This window comes from Vanellus vanellus, assembly GCF_965231255.1.
Source record: "Vanellus vanellus genome assembly, chromosome: 16".
Taxonomy (NCBI): domain Eukaryota; kingdom Metazoa; phylum Chordata; class Aves; order Charadriiformes; family Charadriidae; genus Vanellus; species Vanellus vanellus.
The window spans coordinates 7,380,566-7,406,136 of NC_138921.1; the positions used below are offsets into that span (position 1 = coordinate 7,380,566).

The 25,571-nt window shown below is 40.7% G+C and overlaps 1 protein-coding gene across 1 annotated transcript in view; it reads right to left on the reverse strand.

Annotated features, from left to right (window-relative positions):
* The window catches only part of PPIL2 (peptidylprolyl isomerase like 2), a 77,194-nt gene that overhangs the window by 39,571 nt on the left and 12,052 nt on the right, over nucleotides 1-25,571 (reverse strand). Inside the window, exons 6-12 of the mRNA XM_082491570.1 lie at nucleotides 21,051-21,102; nucleotides 18,710-18,801; nucleotides 17,100-17,189; nucleotides 7,939-8,014; nucleotides 6,380-6,540; nucleotides 4,745-4,820; nucleotides 3,423-3,529 (exon numbers count right to left, since the gene is read on the reverse strand). Coding sequence (XP_082347696.1) covers nucleotides 3,423-3,529; nucleotides 4,745-4,820; nucleotides 6,380-6,540; nucleotides 7,939-8,014; nucleotides 17,100-17,189; nucleotides 18,710-18,801; nucleotides 21,051-21,102 — 654 coding nt within the window. The remainder of the gene's footprint in view (nucleotides 1-3,422; nucleotides 3,530-4,744; nucleotides 4,821-6,379; nucleotides 6,541-7,938; nucleotides 8,015-17,099; nucleotides 17,190-18,709; nucleotides 18,802-21,050; nucleotides 21,103-25,571) is intronic.

A 25,571-nucleotide genomic window follows, 5' to 3' on the forward strand; every position in this document is an offset into this window, starting at 1 on the left:
ATAGCGGATAGGCTTCAGAAGCAGTGCAGGCTGCTGAGAGCACAACTGCAAGAATATTTTGCTTAAACACAACCCACAGGCGTGAAAATACAATTGAAGACTCCATAGACATACACTCTTAAGACAGCAAGCGTGTCACTTGCTGTTCTCTATTCAGCACGAAGATTTCACCTGAAAGCATATATTGAAATCTAACCCATAAGACTATTTTAAAATGTAATTTGAATGTTGCAAGTCCTGCCTCCGGACACAGGTACTCATTTGTCATATTTATATAGCAACTTCATCCTCAGGCTTTCTAAAGCATTTTGCAATTGTGTTTTTGCAGTACTGTGCAAATACAACCACTGCTAGGGTGGCTTCCACAATAACCAGAGCACAGGATATCGCTCAGCAATTAAAAAAGGAGCCTCTGGTCAGGTCAAGACAACAACCAGGCAGGCAGCGTTAACTCTTTAAAAAGAGAAGCTAAGCACTACTGCAATATGGCTTATAAACCAAATACTTGCTCCTGCAGTTGCACTGCTTGAGATAGTAGAATCATAGAATTATTTTGGTTGGACGAGACCTTTAAGATCATCGAGTCCAACCATTAACCTAACGCTGACAAGTTACCACTAAACCATGTCCCTCAGCACCATGTCTACCTATCTTTTAAGTACCTCCAGGGACTGAGATTCCACCACTTCCCCGGGCAGCCTGTTCCAGTGCTTGACAACCCTTTTGGTGAAGAAATTTTCCTAATATCCAATATAAACCTCCCCTGGCACAACTCGAGGCCGTTTCCTCTTGTCAATTGCCTGTTACTTGGGAGAAGAGACCAACCCCCACCTTGCTACAACCTCCTTTCAGAAGTAGATTATGAATTCCCCAAATCACACATATTTCACCCGAATTCAAACAGCAATGGCAATGTAATACATCTAGCAGCTCTCTCATTCACTTAAGTCGCACAGAACTGTGCGTTGAACCCAGGGGTCCCAAATCTGCTGGTGATCTCAGTGTGCATCAATAGTGCTTTGGGCTGAAATTTGTTTCTCCATTTCTTTCTGAAAAGCCGGGGTACTACCCGTGCCAACCACATTAAAAAATCATGAAGGCTGAAAAGTCAGGCAGCAAAAAGCCTGTGAAACAGTAATTTGGGTGAGCATTACAATACAGTCCAGCTCCCCCTGACTGCATTCAAGGGCCTTACCCACATTCTACACTTTTGCAGGAAAAACAAATCCTGCGTATAAATCATTTCACTACACAGTTCCAAATAGCTCCCAGAACCGGTTCAGCTTGTGCACTGAATAAGCCAGGAGAGCTGACAAAAAACCTCTGCATAAGATTAATTAAGACTATTACCATGCATATTCACAAGCAGGGTGAACTGGATGCGTTTAGAAAGGCTTGATTTTGGCATTTCCCCATTTTCTAGGTCTGTCTTTGCAATCTCAATAGAACCATTGCAGCTGATCTATGTATATGTTTGTGACCTACATAGTCGTTAGATGTTTGCAAGATGTTTGCTCTCGCCTGCACTGAGCTACCTTATGTGCCTAACCTCAGTGTAATTCAGGAAAACCAAAGTTAGAAGCACAAACTCCTTATATAGTAAAGAGAGAAAAACAAGTGCCTCCCGGAAGAAGTGATTTAATAGAGCCAGGATGATGACCTAAAGTGGATGTTGTGAAAACCTCCCTAAAGCAGCAAGTTTTTCCTACTTATTCTAAATATATATCTTTTTCCCCTCTGCAGTGCCAAAGGTCTGCTTAATTCACACAGATTTAATCGACACAAAGAAATGAAAGGAACAGATGGTGAGAGGCCGGTGTTCAAGCCGGTCTGGTCGTGTAAAACAGTGCACACTTCCAAAGCGTACATGAGGAAGCAGTGCGCGTGAAAGGGAGGTGAATAGGGATCCATCTGGAAAATAGGAAACACAGTGCGTATCATACAGGAAGTTTATAATGGGCAATCGAGACTGGGTCCTCAGGACTGGGTGATGGTGGTCACACACGTGGCCAAAAAACCCACGCTGGTAAGACTAGCTGCAGTCAGCCTGCGCTAGCCAGGAGCCACTTGGAGAACATATGGCAAAACAAATGATTCAATGCAATCTGCTCATTCCGCTGCTTCCCCCAAATATTGCTGTACTAACATCCTCTGCTTTTTGCCTTATTACATAGCGTTACTATTTCAGAGCATGGAAAACACCTGTAGGGATTATTAGCATGATAAGCTGCTGTGGAGATTCCCATACTGTTTCCATAGATCAGCTTGAGATCTTCACGCACATCTTGTTCCTTACTCGTGTGAGAGAAAGAAAGAAAAGGGAAAGCTAGCAGGCTTGTCCAGTTTGCTCCTTTTTCTTTCTCCCGGAAAAAAAAAAAAAAAAAATATTCTTCCAGTGCATCTCTGGATTTCACACCAAGCACCCCAGCTAGCTCCTAGCTAGCACCACTGTCCTTAAATTCTGAGGTTCACAACAAGCAAAAGTTTTACCATTTTAACCCCTATTCACATCCTTCAACTTCCTAAACCATCTACCTTCAGGCCTCTAATCTCCTGAAATAAAAATCTCAGTAAACAACGGAAGGTTTGGGCTTTTTACATTGAAAACTCTTTTCCTTTTATAGATGTGGTTGTACAAATAAATAAGCAAGCACACTAGCAAGCAGTGACGTCTGAGACATCAGTGTCACCACAACTCATCTGTCTGTCCTAAGTCTTGCCATGTTTATTATTTTAAGTGCCACAGATTTCCCCCAGAATCAGACTGTATTGCTATAAAAAACCCCTCTAGTCTGTTGTTTTTTTAAAATGAATGTCTACCTTTTAATGGCAAAGGGAAGATGTTTGAAAACTCGAACCTTAAAAACTAAGACAGCAAGAAGTAAAAAACATATTCTAAGGTTTTCATTTAGGTTTGTTCCATAAAGCATAGGATTTAGAAGCAAATCCAACCATTTCTGGGGATCTTAACTACACGTACGCTGGCTGACAGACTGCCCTCAGTTTCACTGAGGTTCTTTTCCCGGTTCTGCCAGTAGCCTACTGTGTGACCTTGGGTTATTCTCTCTTCTCTGTGCTCTTCCTTCCTTTTTCTCTCTATCTTCCTTGTCATTGTTTGGGTCACTATAACCCTGACCCTTTGAAGCTCTAAACATGCACCTTGACATGTAAGTAGTCCAATAAAATATGTGGGACTACTCACAGAGAGTATTTGTACATATAACAGTATAATATATAAAATAATATATATACATTTTACAATGGAGTTTTGTGTATGTATGAAAACACACCAAAACAACTGAAACGTAGTTATTTTCTGTATCTGTTACAACCACACAGTATTCCTTTCTGTGGACATTTCCATTATCAGCTCCTATTCGGTTTGTTATCTAGAAAGATTCATCTGATGGGGCACACAGTACCATATCACAGTGCAGCTCCAAGTTTAGGTCTCCTTTGTTAGTGTGAAGTCGTACATAGCCCTTCTTCTTCACATATTTGTATCTCACAACATCTTCTTCAATAGCAGCTGTATCGAAGCAAAAGACAATAATTAGCACTCTGAAAGCTTACTCATTGATCTTTAGAAATTGCCAGAAAACAAATTGCTAGATTCTTCTGTCTGACCTCTTCCCCTGGGGCCCTGGGTCTTCAGAGACTGTACTCTGCAATTCGTCTATGATAACCTCACATTAATCCCTGCACAAAACACTTTCCGTTATAGAAAACCACCAACTCCTCGAGAGCCAACAATATCATCTATATTTTTAAGTCACAGAAGCATTCAATATTACAAACTATAATTCTCAAGTAACGTCTACCAATCACAAACGTTACTTTGAAACCAAATTGTTTCTTGTCAAACGTGGAAGCCAAGCAGGTAGTCATCAGTCAACCACAAATTGCTGACATACGAGGACCTACCCAGTTCTGAAAACAAATGAAGCTAAGTTACTGGAAACGTTACTGGAAAGTCAAACCAAAGGATCAATTTCGGATGTTTCCACTTCCATTTTGTCAAAATGTCCAGTTACTCAGATATCTTCAACACTCAAAGATCCACCGGCAAATCACTGTAATCCACCAACTGAAGGAACTGAACTTGGCAAACGCAGTTTTAGCAGCGTATTCAATCTTTGCATAAGCGTGTGACTTACTTCTGAATTTTAATGCCACAAGCCAGACCTTTCTCTTCAACTGGGAATAATAATCGCTCAGATTTGAATCAATACTCAAACCAAATAAATTCTATAAATTTGTGTTTAGGCTGGAGAATAAAAGGAAAACTTTATTGTACTAAAATGCATTTTTGTGTAACCTTGAAAAGCAGTAAATCCAGTGTTATCATCACAAAATCTGCTGTCACTCTAGCCAATACCAGGTCACGCCAAAAAGGTGGTAAAGATTTTGTATGCTATTTGAGGAGACATTATACTTCATTCCTATCTTACGTAAGTGGATATCCCATTTTGTGGTTCCCAAGCATAGAAAATACCTCATTAATTTCAGTTCAACATAAGTAACTGCCATTCAAAGCCAAAGCTAATTCATAATTGCTCCATTATTTTCAGAATGAGCTCACTGGAAAGTATGGCTATATCTGCCCAGGGAATACATTTCCAAGGCATCATTACTGACCAATTATCAATGCATCTCTTCAGTCCCCATATATGTACGAGTGCTAGGGAGCACGCTCTAAAACTGGAAAGTAAATAAACAGCTTGTAGCGAGGCAGTTCCGGTACCTGCTTCATGGGTAGTTTCAGGCACCATTGCAGTGGAGGTGAAGGAAGCGCTTACTGCTCCAGTGGAATAGTGAGCCTGTTCGTGGAGGAAAGGCAAGAGAAAAAGACATTAGATCTTAGAATTTATCTACTAAAGATACTATATAAGCCCTATAAACACACAAATGTCATCCTTCTGAAGGCAGACTTTCCGCTCTAGCTCCTATAAAAAGAAACAAATGCACGATGCAGCGATAATTCTCCATCTGTTACCCATAACATCAGCTCTGATGAAACTCCAGTTAAGGCTGCCCATGCGCTCAGCTGAAGGGGTTTATTGCTTCCACAACAGTTTAATACATTGGTATGCGAAGATTCTATCATCAGAATTTGTGTGTCCACAGGTGGAAATATGAAACGGGTACTGCTGGCAAGACATCAGTAAAATTCTCCAACGCTGCTGAGTAAGTGGAAGGAAAATCCAGCAAAGCACTGAGATAGCGTGGAGGAAAGCAAACCACCCCCTCCCACACGGCCCTTCTGCGGGCAGAGACACTGCCCCATGGTTCCCAATGTCTATTTTGAGCTTTGTAATTCTGCAGAAATGAAATGTGAACATCACACATGGATTTTGTAGTAAATGACAAAGATCTAATAAATCTGAAGATAAGTTTAGGGGCTCTGGGGCAATGCCTGTAAAGAACACAGGTCAGGCCAATGCTCTGTCCATAAGGTGTCACTCCATCCTATGCCAGTTTATGGTTATGCTCATCCACATGAGGAGCTGACAATCTGACTCTCCAACATGTGTAGAGCTCGTCATTGCCTCTCAACTCTTTTTCCCTCTCTACATCCTTTTTTTTCTTATAACAGTATGATGCCCTGAAAAAGGGGCAAATGTGATCCTACTCCTTGGTCACACGCACTCCCTAACCTGTCACTAAGCCTCCTCATTAAAAGCCATATGACGCATTGCTATTCATTTTTCTATGTGTAATCAAAGCACGAAGACACATACATCCCAGAATTATTAAAGGAAAGAAGACTACTCTGTCTTGCCCATTTATCACAGCCTTTGATGTAGGAAATCTAAATGCAGATGAATTGTTTCTCTTGACAACCATGAACACACAGTAACATGCACCTGGAAGAACATCCTTTAAAATTTTCTGCTAAAAGTCCTGCATTCCAGTGGAAATAAATGGAGAAGCAGCTGTGGATCATTTATACATTTGCCCACACCAGAAATTATTCGCTTGCACTGCCCTTAAGGGGTGTTCTCTCTGCCAATAACTGCAGGAAGCAATGATAAACAAATTCAAAGCAAGAGATTACGATGTGGGAAAAAAGGTTCTGCCAACATATACATCATAACCACATCATAAAGATTCCATCTTCTTATTGTGCTCCATTTCTAGAATGTTTAGGTTCATTTACAATGATTTAACAAAGAGAAACTCACTGACACAGTACAATGTATTTCTAAGGAGTGCCAATATGATTCTCATACTCTCATCTATGACAAATTTCCATGTAACAGAAAACATAAGGAGTAGTGTCTGTTTATACTGCAATATGGGCCTCTAAGTTGAAAAACATCTATTACCATTCTTGAAGAAGTCAATCAGTGCCAAACTACAAATTAAGTCAACTTACTGCATTCAGCTTATCCACCTTCTTCTTTTCAGGAGCCTTCATAGTAGCAGCTAGAATATCATCGCCTTTGAATTCCTTATAAAGCTCCAGTAAAGTCTCTCGGGTCTCTGTATTTGTATTTTTCAAATAGTAAGATGGATCTAATTTTGCTTTTTCTTCATCTAGATAAGACAAAGTCAAATCATTCAGAGTTAAAAGAAAAATTCTATATTGTTCTTCAGTTTATTACATATCTAGTTACATAAAAATCTTTCAGGTATTTTTTCTACATTTTTTTAATTAAAAAGGTCTAGTAACTATGTTACTGTTTCTGCAGGAATAAATAAACAGCAATGCATAACAGTATAACTTGAAATATAGCACTATAAATACCATTGTGATGAAGCATAACAGCAGCAAAAAGCAACTTCAAATCACCTATGGCAAAAATTTCTTTGAAACCACTAGAAATTATCTAGTTTCATGCAAGTCTTGTAAAATTTTTACAGAACAATAAAGACAAGATACAGTTGGATACAATAGAAAATTCTGTCCTTTGTTTTCTCACTGAATGGCCAGGCCTGTGGTACAAAAATCCCAAGATCAGATCCTTAATGTGATACCAGGGGGAGGAGGCTGGTGAACTGCACTGTAGAATTTTTTTTTTTTAAATTTTTATTATTTTTACAAGTTTCACTTGTTCTCTCTCTTGTTATGCCTACCATTTGCTGGATATTAAATATTCCATCTCTGAGATAATACCCACTTATTTTTAGCAAGTAAATAGAATGAGATGCTTGCTTGCACAACTAGTAGCTTTAAAAAATATATATATAAGCATAATAAGACCCAGACAAACACACCATGCTTAGAATCAGCAATTAGACCTCATTAGAAACAGTTCTAAAGGAAACCAGAAGGGCAAAAGAGAGAATTTTTTTCCTTCAGCAATTTAATATTAGCAGGTTTTGCTAAGCATTTAGCTATCAAAAAAATCACAAAAGAATTGAGAAGCAAATTTCTTAGTTTTGATATCTAGAAAGAAAAAAGAGGCATTTTATTTTTTATTATTGAAATAATTTGGGGATTATTTTAGGAAAAAATGTATCAGTCTGTAACTGGGAAGATGTCCACTGTTATCCAGACAGAAGGATGGGCAATACCTTGCTGATACACACAAAAGACAGCCTAGCAGACAGGTATGAGAAGATGTAAGTTTCCCTGTCCTGGTTCTGGTACAAGGCTAATGGACCTCCTGGCAAATTATTGTTCCTCCTCTCTCACTTGTCTCTCATCTGCCTACTCCTAAAGGATATGGAAAGCTTTCTGTGTTTGCACAGCACTCAATAGAGTCAGTTAATGATTTCTCAAAGAATCATGTCTTTGCTTCAAAATTTGTTAACACCTTTTGATGTGAAAGGGACAGTTTCAACAAGTTTTTCATGTTTCCAAGAAGCTTTCAAAGCTATCACTAGCCACTGAGGGATGCTGTCCAGAAAAGTGTCAATTCCATAACATTGTCTTTACAGTTTGCATAGTTGGGTTGCTGCTTTCTCAGCCTACCTGCAATTCATCCTTACCTGGATCAACTACTTTTATGTTGTTCTTAACATGAAAGAAGTTCGAGACATTGAACTTATCCAGGTTTGTTGGATCCTGAAAATAATAATTAAAAAAACAAATTACAGAGAACTTGGTAGGCACCCATTCCGTGCGACAGACTAGTTTGAAGGGCTGATACCACCACGATAAACGAATAGGGAGAGACAGAATAACTTCCATACTCCCCAAACCACAGAAAGATGGCAAAAATACAAAGCAATCAACCCCAACCAACATCTGCCTGTTCACAATAGGCTCCTTCGGGATCTGGAATTTAGTCCCAAACGTAATATTGCACATATTTTGCCTACAGAAGTTACTAACAGAACTAAGCTGAGTCCACCCTATCCTAGTGAGAAGGAAGAATGAGGAGCTGTAATCCCTTGATTCTTTCCTTTGTTCTGTGGTTTGGTCTAAGCTTAATCTATGCAAATCCACATTAGCCTCTCCTCCTATTTATAACAGTGTGCCTGATTTGCATATGCTCTCTCAACTTTTGTAATGCATTTCAAAATACAAATAAACCTCAGCACGAGTCTTTGCAGTCAGAACTGTTTTGATTGGTTTTTCTTTTTAATAAATCTGTGCTTACAGAATTACATTTAAAAATAAAAAATAGTAACAAAAAGACAACAAAAAGTTGTATTATGAAAACGCTACTGAGTGACCACTCAGGGAAAACAGCAAAAATACACAGTCCATTAACTGTGAGTCTTTATACTATCTCTAGGCAACTTTCTGCATAACTTTGACCTTTTGTTAGAGAGAGTAAGACAAGGAATGGCTACTGGTGATCTAGGTTACATTATACTGTTATTAAACAGTCCTTCTTCCTTTCCTCTTCTTACAATGACTTCAAGGTTTTCTCCTCAAGCTCCTCTGCAGCACAAAAAGGTCAAAACATCAGCCGAGGACACACAGTAATTTCTGGAAATTCTATCTTACAGAAAACAATTCAAAATCTAAAATACCAAAACATAAAAACAATGCAACATGTTATGCAGAGAACTATGATACTGACATAAATAGTATAATCCCAAATACATTTAACAAAGCTTCACAGATCACCACTGTTGGTAAGGAGTTCCGACAATTCCATTGCTGCTAAAAGTAGTGAGTAATACAAGCAGAGCTGGTAACTCCATCAGTTATTAAATGATCTAATTATGCCTTTCATTCATCCCTGAAATGGTATGCTTCCACCACAGAGTGCATTTTTAGTTTTACTGCTGGCAGTAAAACCAAAACACTTTATGAAATCGAGGTGTGTGATTCTGCACCCTAAGGATGACCTCTTGGCTTTCTGCTGTCCCCTTCCCCAACTACCATGTAATTAATAATTTTCTATTGTTTCCTGCCCTACTATACACCTCCGACAGATCTTCATCAAGGCATGGACTGTCAAAAAAAATAGATAATTTATCTTTAAGATCTTGCGTTAGAAACAGATCATCTTTAAATAAAAATGCTAAGGAATAGGAAACTTGGACCTGTTTTTTTAACCATTTTTGTATCCTCTGACACTGGCACTCAGGTGTATTTATTATTTATTACCTCACATACATATTTATGTATGTATGAATAGAGATAATTTCAGCCTTGCTTTCTGACAGCCAACAATACGCATGGAGAAAGTCTGGAGAAAAGGCTCAGTGTGTTTCCAGAAGACGCAGGCTGCCTCCTCCCAAACACTCTTCAGTAATCGTGAGCTGCAGCTTTCCCAGACAGAAATCATCATCTTGCACATAAATGTACCACCTCAAAAGGTAAAGGATGTAAGACTGCTTACCCTTTCCAGAAAAGGAAAAAAAATAATCTGTGTATTAATATTAATAGAGACAAATGGATTTGCAGCAACCCACGTGTCTGCTGTTCATGGCAAAGCTGAAGGGCAAGACTGACTCCCGAAACTGACTTTTCATGGACGGGAGGGAGGGAGGGCGGGCAGGAGGCAGCAGTGAAGATGAACCAGAAAACACCTTCACTGTATTCCTCTAAAGAAAACTTCTTGATTTTCTGATTTATTGATTGTTTAAAAATAAAAAGGACATCACAACTGCCAGTGCTTTATGAAACCAACTGGTTTGTGCTCAGGGTACCTCGAATCAGATCAGTTCAAACTGTTCCACAGCCATAGTTCATTCACTTGTTTACCTGACTTAACGAGCCTAATTGCTGGCCTTGAGCATCTCCAGGGAAAATGTTTGCAGTCTCCTTCCCTGCAAAGGATTTCTCCAAATCGCCGCTAGCCCAGCCGTAGGCGACGCACCCGATATGGTACGAAGGGCAGCAGAGGCCACAGGGCATCTCCCTCTCCTTGCAGGCCACAGCTGCTCCTCTGCTTTCTGAGAGACCCCAGACTACCCCAAACCCCAGAACTGAGACCAAGGTCCTCCGCGCAAGGCCCTTCATCCCATTCAGGTGGGCCATTTATTCAAACAGAAACCTCGACAAAGGTTTGATTTACAGTGTTTTCCCTTGTGTTCCCGACTCTGCAAGCAGAAGCCTCAAGTCTCAGCACGCACCAAGAGGGCAGACAACCCCCACACCTCCTCCAAAACCAGTTTCCCTCTGTCAGTGGAAAAAACCCTCAACAAATGGTTCCCCAAGTTGAAATGTGAGTGTCACCTTACACAGGACACCTAGGACAAGCAGTCGACTGATTGATTCCTCCCTCTCAAATACAGCATCGTGATACTCTAGGAGATGTTTGATTAGAACTGGTTCGATTAGAATTAGACAAACGTGCATACTAAGTGTGACAGTACTGCAGTGAATATTAACTTAAACACAAGAGACCATTCGCTTCTACCATCCCGGAGAGCAGGAACACATCCAACCAGTCCAACCTCTGCTGCAGAGGGCACGAACCATTTCCTTACTGATGGAAATGGGTCCTACAACACAAAATACACATTTTTTTTTAAGGTAGGTCTATGTAAATCAAAAAAGTGTGCATGTTCTTCAGACATATCACTTCAGGAAGAAAATTGTCTAAACATTAACAACCAGCCTGCCAAGTTCCTCTTGTTGCATCCGTGACAGTTATTGGGCACAGAATCGCAGCAGTCCGACCCAGACACCGCAGGGACAGGCAGATGGACATACCCACATCATCAAATCCTTCAGCCCTAATGAGTTAATGGCCACTCCTGGTCAGAGAACGGCCGGACTTCCATTCCTGTTGAGATCAGGGCCTAAAGCCCAAAGGCCTAAAGAAATAAGTTCTGTGTAAGCACACAGAAACCAGAAAGGAAGATGAACCATGAAGAGTAAATTGGCCTATTTTTGTTTGTCTTCGCGTGTTTAAAAATATGTATTCAAATTATCATGGGTAGCAGTTTCAGGGCCTTTCTTATTAAGGTTACAAACCATAAACTAAAGTTTAGCAAATTGCTAACACAGATAACAGACTTCAAAGGGTTGCTAACTATCACAACTATTAAAAAATCTTGTATTTGATGTTTTCCTGAAAGCCGAGCTCTGAAAACAATTAATCTCAAGTTTTATTCCACTTCCCCCCCTCCGGCCCCCCATAATTTTGCTATTTCACCTACTTAGGGAAACAGGTTAACCTCCGTTAATCTTAAGCACCATGCACACACCCCCCAAAAGAGCAGGTTAAAAACAGTGCAGTGTTAGACGGTGTGAATTCTCCGAGGCCGGAGGCCTCTCAGACCGTTTGGTCGGCCGTGCTGCATCCCTTCACACGCCGGCCACCTCCCGGCACACCACCGCGCGACCAGCCACTCTGCAGCGCGTCGGCGCAGGATTCCCCCTCAAAGAGCCCTCACCCACAGCCAGGAGGAAATCTGCTCTGACCTTCTGTCATGCAAAGAGCAAACGAGAAATAGCCAAGGAGCAAAATATCAATTAACAGCATGCAGCTCGGCTACCTCCAACTTCGCTCATTAGTTATGCTTCCTGCCACCAGTGCCAGTGGTGTTTAACAGCTTGTCGGGAACCATGTCTTGTCCACGGCTGATTAGTTTTACAGAAACAATAAAACTGACATAAGGAAGCACATTACAGTATGAGCCTTTTTTTCCCTTTAATGGCAGCAAACCCGTCTGCATTCTACCCAGACTTTTTTTTGGTCCCGAACCCCCCCCCTATTTCTGCGGTGAAAGCAGATGCATGTGTCAGTGCGTGTCTACCAGGGAGGGCTGCCATCGTGGGACTGTGCCTACAACCACTGGCACAAGAGGCTTCAGGGTTTATCGCAATTCTTGGGATGAAGAAGAACAGACACCTCTGCTGTGCTCCACCTCCGAGCAGAGCCATGCTTCTCGCCAGCTCCCCTCCCCTGCCCGCACACAGCCCAGCGAGCGCTGCTAGGGGTTTCTAGAGCAGCAATAATTTCTGCTGTATCTTCACAAATGTGGGAGCCGCGGTTCCTGGTTTGTGCATGAAGACACAGTGGAGGACGAAGAATTGACAGGGGGCTAAAGGGGAAACTGTTCTTAGTTCCTCCAAACACCTTCTACCCAGTGGGATGTGAAAGCAGGGAATTGCAGCGTTCTTACTTTGTTCTCCTCAGCACCCCTCATGCTTGCTGTGACGGGAAGAAGTCCAGAGGACTGTCAGAGCCCACCACCATGCCCAGCAAGGCACGGCCCGACCCTGTTCATCTCTGTGCATCTTCAGCTGGAGCAGGCGCTTGCTTCAGCCTGCCTGTCCTTATACAAGGGAATCCAGATTACACTTATTTATGTGCTTGCTGTTAAGTTCCACGTCATTACACAAAGAATAATTTGCAAAACATGAGATTGAAACACACACGGAATTTACAGTAACACTAATTAACGATAATTTCTACCAGACTGTTGACCAGATTTTGTCATGAAGATTAAAAGGTGGACAGCAGACCTTGAGATCTAACACTGAATTACAGCCCCAAAAATATTTACTTGGAAGATAACTTCAAATTAGATTAAACACTTAGATTGAAAACTAGCTGAAAACCTGTAAAACGTAAGACTGAAAGAACCACCTGGTTCTCAATGGCAGTCTAATGCAATCTTATTATGTCAAAACTCTTCCAAAGCTATCCTGCGTCCTGCCCTTAAAACAATTGCAAAGGGAAACGACGAACAGCAGAACGGGAAGCAGAAAAGGGAGGGAAGAACACTGCAAACAAGCTTCAACAATACCAGCCTTGCTATTACAGATACCCCTGTACCCACAGATCTCCAAGTGCTTTACATCATACCTTACCCATTAAGCATAACTAATAAATCTCGAGGTACTCGAGCTGCCTGTCAGCTGGTAGCACATTCACGACATTTGCAAGGGATGCTAAGTGAGGCTGAGCTGATCAACTTCAAGATAAAAGAATACAAGTGGGTTTAGAGTTATGAGAAACACAGACAAAATACAACAGTAATATTCCATGTAGAAGACATACGAACCGGTATAGTTGAGAGAAAAATGATCTGAAATAATGATAAACTGTAAGGAGAGAGAAACTAGGAAAAAAGTAACACCTGTACTGTAGAAGATGGAAAGCTTGACTCGAGTTTGTGGCAGGATCACACAGCTAAGAAAAGGAAATTTCAACTTCGGGGTGAAGAGCTACAGTCTACAAAATCCAGTCATACTATGACTGTTGATGTCTAGCAAGGGTTTCACATGGAATATTGTCATATGCATTTCTGTCTTCATCACCAAGATACTAAACCAAAATCCATGACATCTTTTGCCTGAATAACTACATTCCAGTTTGGTAATGTATCTTACACACCAGGATATGGCATTAGTCTTTACCTCCTGCCCTGAGGGGCTGGATAATATCACCATATGTTGACGAAAACCTGCCATGCTCTACCCCAGGACATTTGCATGTTAACAGGGAAAAAAGCAATTTCTGTATATGTAAGTGCAGGAAACACTGTGGATGCCTTTACAAAGAGCAGCACATCATAGATCTAAGATAGTGTTGTGATTTTGCTTTTTTTTAGTTCCAGATCCAAAATAATTTGTCCTTTTTAACAATTAAACTTAATAGCAATAAGTGACAAATAACTATCGCTAAAATCAAAGCGACCGGCTGAGATGGTGCCCACCAGAAAAGATAACAGGCATGGATTATGATTAGTGCTTGAATAATATTTAGCATTAAGAACAGAATAAAGAATTTTATGCAATTCTCTCTCTTCTGGAAAGAGCAAATTTTTTTGGTTTTGTTTTTAATCATATACATTTAGGTCAAATTTGAGGTCAATTGCTATTCTGGTAAAAGAACATCCCTAGCAGCTGTAGCAGCATCCCTAACAGCCCTTTATGTGTCAATAAGGAAAAAATGTGAACATACAAATACTCTGTAACCATACATTATTCAAATTTTCCATTTATCATGTTGTATTTCACTACCAAACACACAGGTACCCCATCTGCTTCCTAGAACACTCAGAGTCGGACTCTGGAAATGCTATTTTCTATTGATAAACACAGCTACTACAGACAGTCCTATTCAGCTGTTATTTGCAAAGCAAAGAATGTTTTTTATAGCAACTTCCTGTATATCTACCTTTTTGCCAAACAGCAGGGTCGGCGTTACCAACTCACTCTCAATTCCAGCTCTCTCAGATACCACAGGACTCAATTTACACGGGGGAATGGGAAAACAACAAAGTGATAAATTTCAACACAGAATTGAAAGGTTTTTAAGAGAAGCGGGATTTGGGATAGAGCTCTAGGGGCACAAATTGAAACACAACAGATTGCAGTCATGAACGCTGGCTAAGAAACAAAGCCACAGGTGGCAGAGCTTGGCAGTGTGAAGCCACCACGCTGCCTGCAGTGCTGTCAACAAGAGAGCTTGTGGAGGAGACACTGGTCTGTCCTTCAACGATTTACATAAAGAAAATACTATGACAAAACAACAACAGATTCCTATACCACATATACATAAGTAATGTTAATAGCCAGGCTAGTCATACCACTTTAGGTTGCGTTCTGGCCTCAACAGAGTAGGTCAGGACAGGGCAGCCGCCGAACGGGATAAATCAAGGTACACCCGCGAGTTTGCCGTGGGTGTTGTGCAGCGCATCGAATGGCTCTTACCTCTCATTCAACACCCCGAAGCCATTTTAGCCTGTTGGTTGAAAATCCTTTTTCGAAAAAAATATTTAAAAACTAATTGGGTGAAGGGCTAAACATGAGCTGGTTAACAGCATTCAGACAGTCAAAGTCTCTTCCCGTCCAGTCCCAAGATGGGGGTGGCTTTGCTATTTCCAAACTTATTTGAGAAGAGTATACCACAAGATCGTACGCTACAGAAGTTCAGTTGACACCAATCCATAATGAGTTGCTTATTTAAGAAGAGCAAATCTGCTCGCGCATTATGAACGTCATCCTAAATGACCTGAGCGAGGTACAGGCCACGTATGGCTGTGACCTCCACCTAGCTGGCAGGACGGCTGTACCACTGACTGGACAACTACCACCACCTACTTAGTTTCTGTTAATGAACATAGCCCTCCAAGCAAGATAGAAACCAATTATGTCAAGAACAGAGTGAAGGTGAAAATTATTGATGAAAATCCACATAGGGAACATCTAAATTGCTATCTGTTGCATTTTGAGATTTACGGAACTTTAGCATCTGTTTGCTTTTATGAAAAATCAAAGCTAGGCATGCAACAGGAATACACTCTTTACACATACGTTCAACTCTAAACCTACAAAACATAGCAAAATATTTTTAAATGATTGCACATTTCAATTATTTGTTAAAAATAATTTGTTTTTCCATACTGATGCACAGAAACACTTTTAGTCACTCCTGTTGTCTTTTTTTACCGTTCCAAATCCATTAGCAACTGTGCAGTTACATTCAAATAACATTCTGCTGGGAGCTTTCACTCTGAAAAAGCTATGTTTTTTGCTTCCATTGGATTAAAAACATTTTACTGTGTTACATTAGCTTGAACAACCATAAGCCCAAAGGAATAGAGGAAAAATATTTATAAACACGCTGTTCAGGACTAGAGAGCAGGGAAGAAGGGATACGTTTCATTTAAATTTAGACATAAATGAAAAATATTTTTCTATTCAAATTAGACAGTATTAGTCTTGCTTAGTGGCAATTAACTGTTCATGTGATGCATACTAAACTCATGACTCCAATCATAATGATCCTTGAATCTTTTTTCCCCTATTTTGAAATCACGCAAGCTTAAAAATGCCTACTTTCAAAAAAAAGTTTTAGATCTTTCGATATGAAACTTCACCTGTAAATAAGCATCTTTCACACTCTGAAATTTACAATGCTGCTTTAACATAGGTTTTAATTTTGTAAAAATCTGTAAAATACCAACATTGGAATCTATTCAGAAGAAAACCATTCTAAGCAAGCACTTGAAGAAAATTCCCTGGTTCGCTACTTATTTTACTCTACATTTAGAGAAACAACCTATGGAAAACGACTTCCCGAAGCTTTGGCTCTTTTAGGCACCTTCAAAAGAGTAAGATGGACAATCAACTTCAGTCTTAACGTAGCATGTCAACTTCCTAAAAATTGATATACTTTACATTCTAAACCACATTTCTTTTGAAAACAGAACTCTTACTGTTGGCTGCCTAGAGCTGAAGGGGATTCTGGACATATCTTTCCCTTTCCTCTACCCAGTCTTTTTCCAATGCACTTCTGTTAAGTTTCACATTAAATCAGAGGTGTCACAGCAATTTTTCAGGTAAGATTAAAAAATCTTATGTGTAGTTTCATATCTAAAATTTAAGATTACGCACAAGATCTTACATTCAGTGTGATACACTGAAATAGTGAGCAACTGCTAATAGGTTTGTCAAAATCCACATTTTTACATGGCATCCCCGACTTTGTGCACCTTTTTTTTTTCCTCCTTCAATTTACAATGTTGAACAATCTGCTTGTCTACAGGGCATTCAATAATCACCCTACAGATGTGTCAAACTAAGTTCTATGGCATCCTTGTGGCTCATCTGGATAACAAAGAAAAACCAGCAGTTCTGCTTCTACCCATCTTCAACACACACAGACAAACAATGTTTCTCTGTTCAATTATTCTAGATTCCTGTTATAATAGTGTACATAGCAACACTTCATCCTCTGCAAAAAAGCTGTATTATAAGACGTGTAATAGAGAGAAAAGTTTACCTGCAGTGTCACAATGTCTTGCCGAGTGAAGGGCTCATCTGTCAAAAGATCCTTGTAGCTCTTAGGTTTTATGTTCAGCTGCTCAACTGCCTAACAGCCAGGCAAAAGGCACAGGTATTAAAAATTGGATTCTAATGTATAAATATTACCAGGAAATGTGATACAAATAAAACCTTAAAGTGCAAATGATAAAGAAAACAATTTCACCCTTCATTCTCAACTGGCAGCTGCAGTATTTTCATTGTGTGCTTTAACAGACGAGAAGCTTTTGTCTTTCATCCCTGCAAAACTTTACAGTTTTGTGTGGTTTGTTTTTCTTTTTTTTTTTTTAAAAAAGAACCTTGCAGTCTCCATTCCATAGTTACGCAGTCCATTTTAACTAAATTCATCATAAAAATATTGCCAAAATAAAAAAATAATCTTGCCTGCAGTTTTCTAAGTGAAGTATTTTACAGATGGTATGAGACAGGCAGCTTTAATAAGGGGTCCATATCTCCCCCACCATCAATCAGCATCCCTCGGAGGGACATGCCCGTCCCAGGCCAGCTCGCCCAAGAGCAGAGATGCATTAGCCCCCCACACTCTGTCCACCCCAAATGCTGCACCTAGCCTGCAGCAACACTTCTGTTCACCTGAGAAAATTAAATGACGCTCAACAAAGCAGCAGCATGTTATTTCAAAGCAAGAATCAACGTGGAATAAATGCTTTGTTGTTACAAACAATTATATCGCACAGAGAGATGACTATGAAGGGCTCCTGCAAAGAAACTGAATCTCACTTATTCACCCAAATGTCCTCTGTTCTCCTCATATGAAAGTGATAGTATTTTTCTAGCACCTCCAGAAGCCTGTAAATTAATTCTGTGCTTTTAACAAACCAATAAAAGCTATTGCTACAAGTGGTATACCATACGAGAAACAGACCCTGTTGGCACAGCTTGTTTAGGAAGCCTGATATTATAAATTGTAGCAAGCTGAGCAATAGTTTTACAGTATCAACAAGCATTTAATGAAGACTACTCTTAAAATCATTCTTGTATTTTAACCACAGCAATCAAAGCATCAGGCTTCCATAAGGAACAGAAAATATGGTTTATTTTAACAACAAATTCCACCTGGGTTCACACAAACATTCACAAAACACAAATAAAAAATGCAGTTCAAGTATACATTAAGGCATTATCTCTGCTTTTTCCCCAGCTCCAGTTAAAATACTCTTTTTTATTTATTGATATGAATAGAAATGAAGTAATTTGTGTTTTGGTGATGACTCTGTATCAGAAAGAAGACAATAGAAGATTTTTCTATTAATTCAACTGAGGAGCATATAAAAGCTACTCATTTTGGTCTACAAGATTCAGTGCCCACAGATTAACTTAGGAAAAGGTTTTAAAAATATCTTTTAAATCACATTCTAGGGTTGTTCATATTTTTGAAGGCAAAAATTGGACAGCAATTTGTGAAGTCAGTTCATCCCCTTGTACTTTAATTTTCCTGGGCTGTAGAACAAGAATAAGAATAAAACGTACCTCCTTCCAAAGCGTTTTGTAATCTTGAATGAAATACATCAAGTATAAAATATTAATAATAAAATGCAACAGAGAACCTACCTCATAGGCAAACACATTTCCAGTTGTCTTGATGGCCACAATATGGGAGTTATTGGTGAATACAGTAAACAGCACCGGACAGTGGTATTTACCTGACAGAGAGGAAAAAAGTTTAAATTTGGCATGAAGTCCCTGCAACTGTGTTGAAATAGATAGTTTCTATTACCTCTTTGAAGGATATTTACATTAATTTTTAATATAAAGTGTAACTTCAGTGGGTATTTAATGGTGTTTTAATTATGCTTTGATTCTTCAGTGCCAAATAGAAAAAGTAACACCGAAGAGAATTATAAAGCAAGCAATGAAAATGCAGGTTTGAAGTCTACTGCCTTCAATCCCCCAACACAGAACTTTGTCCAACTTGCTTCATATCGATGAAGTACCACAATATAATTGTTATTATTGAAATCAAAGCTCTATTGATAGCATAAGCCTGTACCCTGTAACGCGCCCAGTGCTCTATTTGCAGGGTTGTTCTCAGGAAGAAAAGTTTAGCTTATAACCAACAAAAAAGTTCACGGAAGCTGTTGTGCTTTTAGGAGAGGAGAGCATTTTGTATTCAAATGTGGCAAGCAGAATGCCATTAAATCTGAACACGTTATTCAATAAGGAACCCAGCTTCTGCTCTAATCAAGCTGAGAATTTTCCCAGGAGGGTCAGCATAAATATTAAGCATGTCAACAACAAGTAAACTGATGGAAGGCAATGCACGAGGAAAAAGAAAAATATCTGGATGATCTCAGCAGAAAGCAATTAAAAGAAGGTTATTAATACTTGATCAGTTTGCTAGAGCTGGGGGTCTGGGTGAGATTTTTGAAGCAGGTTGGGCCTATTTGGTTCTTTTTTTCCTAATTACCATCTGACAAGCAAAACCAGCAGGGAGACCAGGACAGAGACTGCTCACAGCACCTGCAAAGACAGGAGAGGCGAGCACCCACAGCGCATTTACCGATAACGGATCAGGCAGCGGAGGCACTCGGACCCCCGGCGCGCAGCTGCAAGGAAAAGCCGAGGACTGGTTCTGTTCATGCCCCCAGCGCTGAAGGGAAGCCATTCCCACAAGGGTCTGAAATTCAGGAGAGAGCTCAGAAAGGGATTTCTAGAAGCAGCATCGGGGTATGGCCCAACTGATGGACACAGAAACATGCTGGTAAAATGCGAGGCCTCGCTCAGCTACTTCAAAAAGAGCAAATCACCACGCTCTCACTTCCAGCAAAAGCAGAGCTGCTGAGGGCACGCACTTATTGGTCTGGATAGAAGATACTCAGCTAAGGAGGGATCATTAAATGGAAAAAAATACAGTATCTGAAGACCTTTTTTACTGAACAGGTGTGAACAGAGAAGATCCCACATACATAGCAACCCTGCTACACGTTAGGATTTAAAGAAAAGTTTGCTGATAGACAGAAATGCAACAGTTTACTCTTTGTCTTTTGTTGCATTTTCCCTTGATCAGTTGATGACACAGCATGCACCCTTTTAAGGAAAAGGCTTGTGAGACTGCGTGGCTGCCGTCATTCCACCCCAGCACTACAAACTGGACTTCTTTAAGGAAAGCACAATATCGCAATATCTTTCAAAAACCTTGGCCACAGGGACTATTGACCATTTTTTAACACCCTGCTCTTGAGACAGATGGAACACAAAATGCCAAAGAAATCCATCAGCTAGAGAAAAGAGCTTGTAGTCTATGGACTATTGGTAAGATAAGAAGACAGACACTCCAGAATTTCATTCCCACCTAACCCTTGCCACTCTTGTTTCAAAGAAATCATTATCTGCCTTGTAAAAGATGAATTCATCTCCACTCTTCTCTTTTATTCCTCTCCGATTTTATTTTATATTTATTTTATTCTCTCTCCGATGGTAGATTTTATGTCTTTAACCCTGCAGAAATAAAACTCAAGGCTGCTTTCTTGTGTGCTGCTATTCATAAAATCCCACGTGTTCATTTAAGTCTAATTCATTTTATAAACAAAAAGTTGCTCAAAACCAAGTGAATAGCAAATAATGCCATAGGCAAGTTAGAGAAAAAGGTAACATATTACAGAAGTTTAGCCTTTTCTGAAAATTTTCCCTAAAGTAAGTAGCACCTTACTGCAGTAGTAGCTACAGTAAAGTGAAACGGCTGAATAATTTACAGCTCCTCAGTGTAAAGAAAAACAGAAAGGGAACTTTAAAGGCAAACATGTCACTCACAAGAAGCAGTTATTCTACTCAGAAAGTAAAAACCATGACAGAAAACACAAACTATGTAACTTTAGCATGAGTAAGTCAAACCAGGATTTATTAAAGCATTCAAGGAAAAAAAAAAAAAACCACAGAAAATTACTGCACTTACCTTCACTGTTTTTAGCAAAATTCAGCTTTATAAGTGATTTGGCATCTAGTTTCTAAAGAAAACGAAACATTGAAAAATTAATCACAACAGAATCTAACTGTGGAAATAAAAGGAAACTAACATCAGTGTTAGGATTTTAATAGCACATAATTTATTAATAATATATTGCTAGTTGTCTGAATCATCAGAACCCTGGGAATTTAAGTCACAGACAGCCCACAAAAACAAGGCTCACCGAGCCTGAGAACTGGGATACAGTTTATTTCCAGTGTTGGAGTTTGACACAGTACAGTGCTACCCAGAGCGAACAGGCTCGAGAAGTTGCACAATTCTGCCTTAGCACAAACTGAAAAGGGAGTCTGCATGAAAAGCTGAGACAAGGACCACTGCTGCTGATCAGAAGTGACAATTCCGAAGGGGCCTCTGCTGAAAGTCCCAAAGCCAGCAAACCATTCTGGCAATCAAGCTGGCTACCTTTTCTGAAATAACTGCAATTTTTCTTTTACTTGAGGAAATGTATAGCAGAGCCCACACGGTAACTAGCAATAACGAAGAGAAATGGAGGTGCAAGTTCTCCAGCGATGCACCTGGGGTCACAAAGGGAGTCCCAGGAGGGATCTTTGGCCACTGAATGCCCAGGCAGCAACTCCACGAAGGGGGAGCCGAGACGGCAGCCAAGGCTGGAGTAATGTTTTCGAACTCCAGAGAGGCTGTCGCAAGTGAAGCTAGCTCCATCTCTGCCGCGCTTCCTCAGAAGAATGCCTACAGCATTGTCTGCTGCCCTCTCTCCGGAGGGGCCTGCTGACATGGGCTGCCAAACTCCCTGAGAGGCCAAAGCTGCAAGCACACCCCAAAACCAGCGAGCCTTTGGTAACGTGCCAGGGCAGGCCTGTCTCCGCCAGGCATTTCAGAGGGCCAGCATGGGACCGTCAGGTCACACCGTAACCGGGCCACCGCACCGGGAGACAACGGCCGGCCCAGCTAGCTGCGAGGCTGAGCCAGGACCTCAGACCTACATAACCCAACAAACCCTTTGATTGTATCAGCTGTCAGAGACAGGTCCACTGCCAAATTGATCCTTAAAAGCACACACAGCCCAGGCTTTTTAAAAGAAACAATCAGTTCTTTTCTCGAAACGCACACCTGAACAGATTAGGGAGGTTTTTATAACCCAGACAGATCTTTATAAACAGCTCTGAGTGGAGACCTGCCAGCCATGGTGCCGACGCTGCTAGTTCAATCATTATGGCAAAGAGCGACTACAAAGTCATCTGAAACTAAGTCAGTGGGCTTTTCCTGCCTAATCAAAATTCATATTCTTGGTTGGGAGAGAAAACGTTATGACAGCTGGACTCATTCATTGATAGGAAGGCATTTCTCAAATTGTTTTCAGCCAAATGGCAGGCTCTTTTGCTGCCAGAAAGGTAACCGTCTCTCCAATTTATCAGCAAGAAGAGCAATGAGGGCTAGCAGGAATAAAATAGGGAAGGGAAGAAAGAGTCCAGGTTAGGTTATATTTAGTTAGGTGACAGAAGACCAGTGCCGCTGTTTTTCCTTAAGTGGATTCTCAAAAAAAAAAAAAAAAAAAAAACACAACAAAACCAAAACCCAAACCCCAACATCTGCACACTGCTCGGGTACAAAGAAAGACATCAAAGGCAAAGGCAGCTTCTGAAATGACTAAGTGAATGCAGAGCTTTATTCATTTATTTATCTTTTTACTAGAACAAAATTGTCAAAGAAGTAGTAGGGGAACAGCAGAGTTGCCAAAATGAGCATATGATCCTCGACAGATCTGTTCAACCTAAACAACTTACTAACACAAAGCAGCATCCATCTGTGCACATGTTGTGCAACAGCCTAAAAACTATGTTCCAGAAAAAGCTTCTTTAGAAATGTGACCACTGGAAACACAGGTAATTTGAAGGAAGGCCTTTAAATTATCTTCCTGGCAGACTTGAGCTATCCCCAAAACATACGAGCAGTTCATCTTTAAACAAAAACGGAAACAGTTCCTAAGAAACAGTTTAGCATGAGATTCAGATTTATACCTTGACAGAAATTTAGTGGAAAAGACAGACTAAACTGCTATACAGACTTTAAAGGTAGCAAAAGCTTCAGTGCACTGTTTCATCTGTCAACGTATGATGTATCGTTAGAAGTGCTGCCAAGCCCTCAGACTCTTACTCCACACCCAGGAAAATAGTATGGTATTTCAGGTCACATCTTTCCATAACATGGAAAAAGGTTAGTTTTCAGCATCGGTTACTCATGGTGCATCAGCTGCTCATGCTGGCATCTGCTCCCCACTGAGACCAGCACTCATACAGCCTTATGTGTCAACAGCAAATTAAGAAATAGTGATTTTCATATAGGAGTTGAAACACATGTACTGCCTGGAGTGTTCTTCCAGGATGAGAACTCTGTACTGAAGTGCTGTATGAACATTATGAACTTATATCGCCACAGACTGGCCTCCTATCAAGGTCGGGCTGAAGTGAATTTGGCAGGTCAGCTCACGCCCTTTGGAGCAGCTCTGTGCCGCGGCTCAGCTGGCAACAGCTTTGACCCCAAGCACTCCCACGTCGGATCATGGGGGAACTTCCTGATAAGGGATGCTGTTTGTGCAATGTATTTATGAAACGGGGTGGAAACCAACCGAGAGTTGTACATGAGAAAACACGTGGGGGAAACACAACTAGGGCAGCATCTCAGAAATATTTTGAGAAGTTGATTAACATGTCTTAATGCATGGAAAGACATGAGGGGGATTTAGTGTTTTGTCAAAGGAAATCTCTGGAGTGCCAGAACTGCAAAACCAGGTGATGATCTGCTCCAAAGGATTGCCATGGCCTACAGAGGCAGCTCAGTGCCCACGACCAGGCTGCAGCATCGACTAACTGCACACAGAGCAGCCGCAAAGGAGGGAGTCCAGTCCGCACGCCAGGACTTCCACCAGTTCCCGTTTTAAGAGACATACACGGTACACAGGAAACTATGAAAGAACATGATATAGAAAACTTGTATCTTTTTTTTTTTTTTCCCCTCTCAAGTTCTCCCTTTCACATGAAAACAGGGTTATCTTGCATGTGGGTGAATCTGCTTTTATTTATTCTCCATCAAAAGTCAAAGCTTTCCAAGCACCATCACGCAGTTTGTTGCCATGGAAATGGCCACTATGCCACAAACAGGTGCCAGTCTTCACAGGAAGAGACAGCGGGAGTGAATGAGTCCTAAAATGAATTAAAGTACTTGTTTTCATATATTTCTTATTACTAATAAACCGTAACAGAGCTCAAATATTGCATACACAGCTCAAGTTCAAGACTATTTCCAACCTGAGTTTCCCTGTCACACACCTACCATCCAGTTGCAGCCAATCTCCAGTGAAGAAAGCAAGGAAAAAAAAAAAATCAATGTTTATTAAAAACACTGATCTAATTAGAATTTTAACTTCTTAATGAAAACGAAAGGCCACAAGCACGCACCACTTCCCCTAAGCAGAAATAAGAGCTGCATATTGACTTCTAAAAATATTTTATGCAAGAATACTGGAAAGCAGACGCATTTCACAGCACGTAGCACCAGCTGCTCCACAGCGAGGAAGGGCTAAAAAAACAGCCCCCAAAACCATGCAAGCTCTTTTCTCAGCTGACTCCTCTCTTGCAGGCACACTCCCACAAGGCAGCCAAGGCTACTTTTGGCCATGACCTACTTTCCCGCAGCAGCAAGAAGCCCCACCGCCCCACGCGCTCCTCTGCCAGCTGACAGCACTCCTCCTTCCCGTGGGGTCCCAAAGGGCAGCGTCCTCTATTGATACCCAAAGCAGAGGTTATTACGACGCCTAGGTTAGTGGGGCACTGTGGCAGCTCGCGGATGAAGCACGCCGATTGTTTTGAATTAAATCATTCTCTGTCATCTCCGTGTGCCTCATGAAGATATGACCTACAATCCCTGCGCATCAATTAGTTACACCCTCTGAATCTCTTTGGTCTGTGGCTGCATGTTCTTCTTGTTAATGAGGCTCTGACCCTGTTGGATACCCACCAGCCTGAAAAGCAATCAAAATGGGCTCATTTGATTGTCTACCCACACATGGGTAGAGTTGGTGACGTGCGGCAAGAGTTGTATGCAGTAAATACAGACTTTCCTGCTCTATCAGCAGTAATTGAGGTAGTGTTAAGATGCTCAGCTCTTGGGGATTGGACACCCTTCTGAATGGCCTCTGACAGGAACACACAACAATCCAGTGAAGCTATCATGGGGAAAAACGAACGTGTCACTTCTGAACTGGTTGACAACACGAGGACAAAACCATCCAGTGCTGACGTGGCCATTTGGTCGATTCTCATCCCACCAAAACAAGCAACACAGAGTTATCTCAAATAGAAGAGAAAGCCAAACCAAATACTACTATTAAAACACAACGTTGCCTACCAAACTTAGCTTAAGAACAGCAAATGAATTTTGTATTAAAGTTTTTGGTTCCTTTAAAGATGAGACCTGTTATTCTTTGCATAC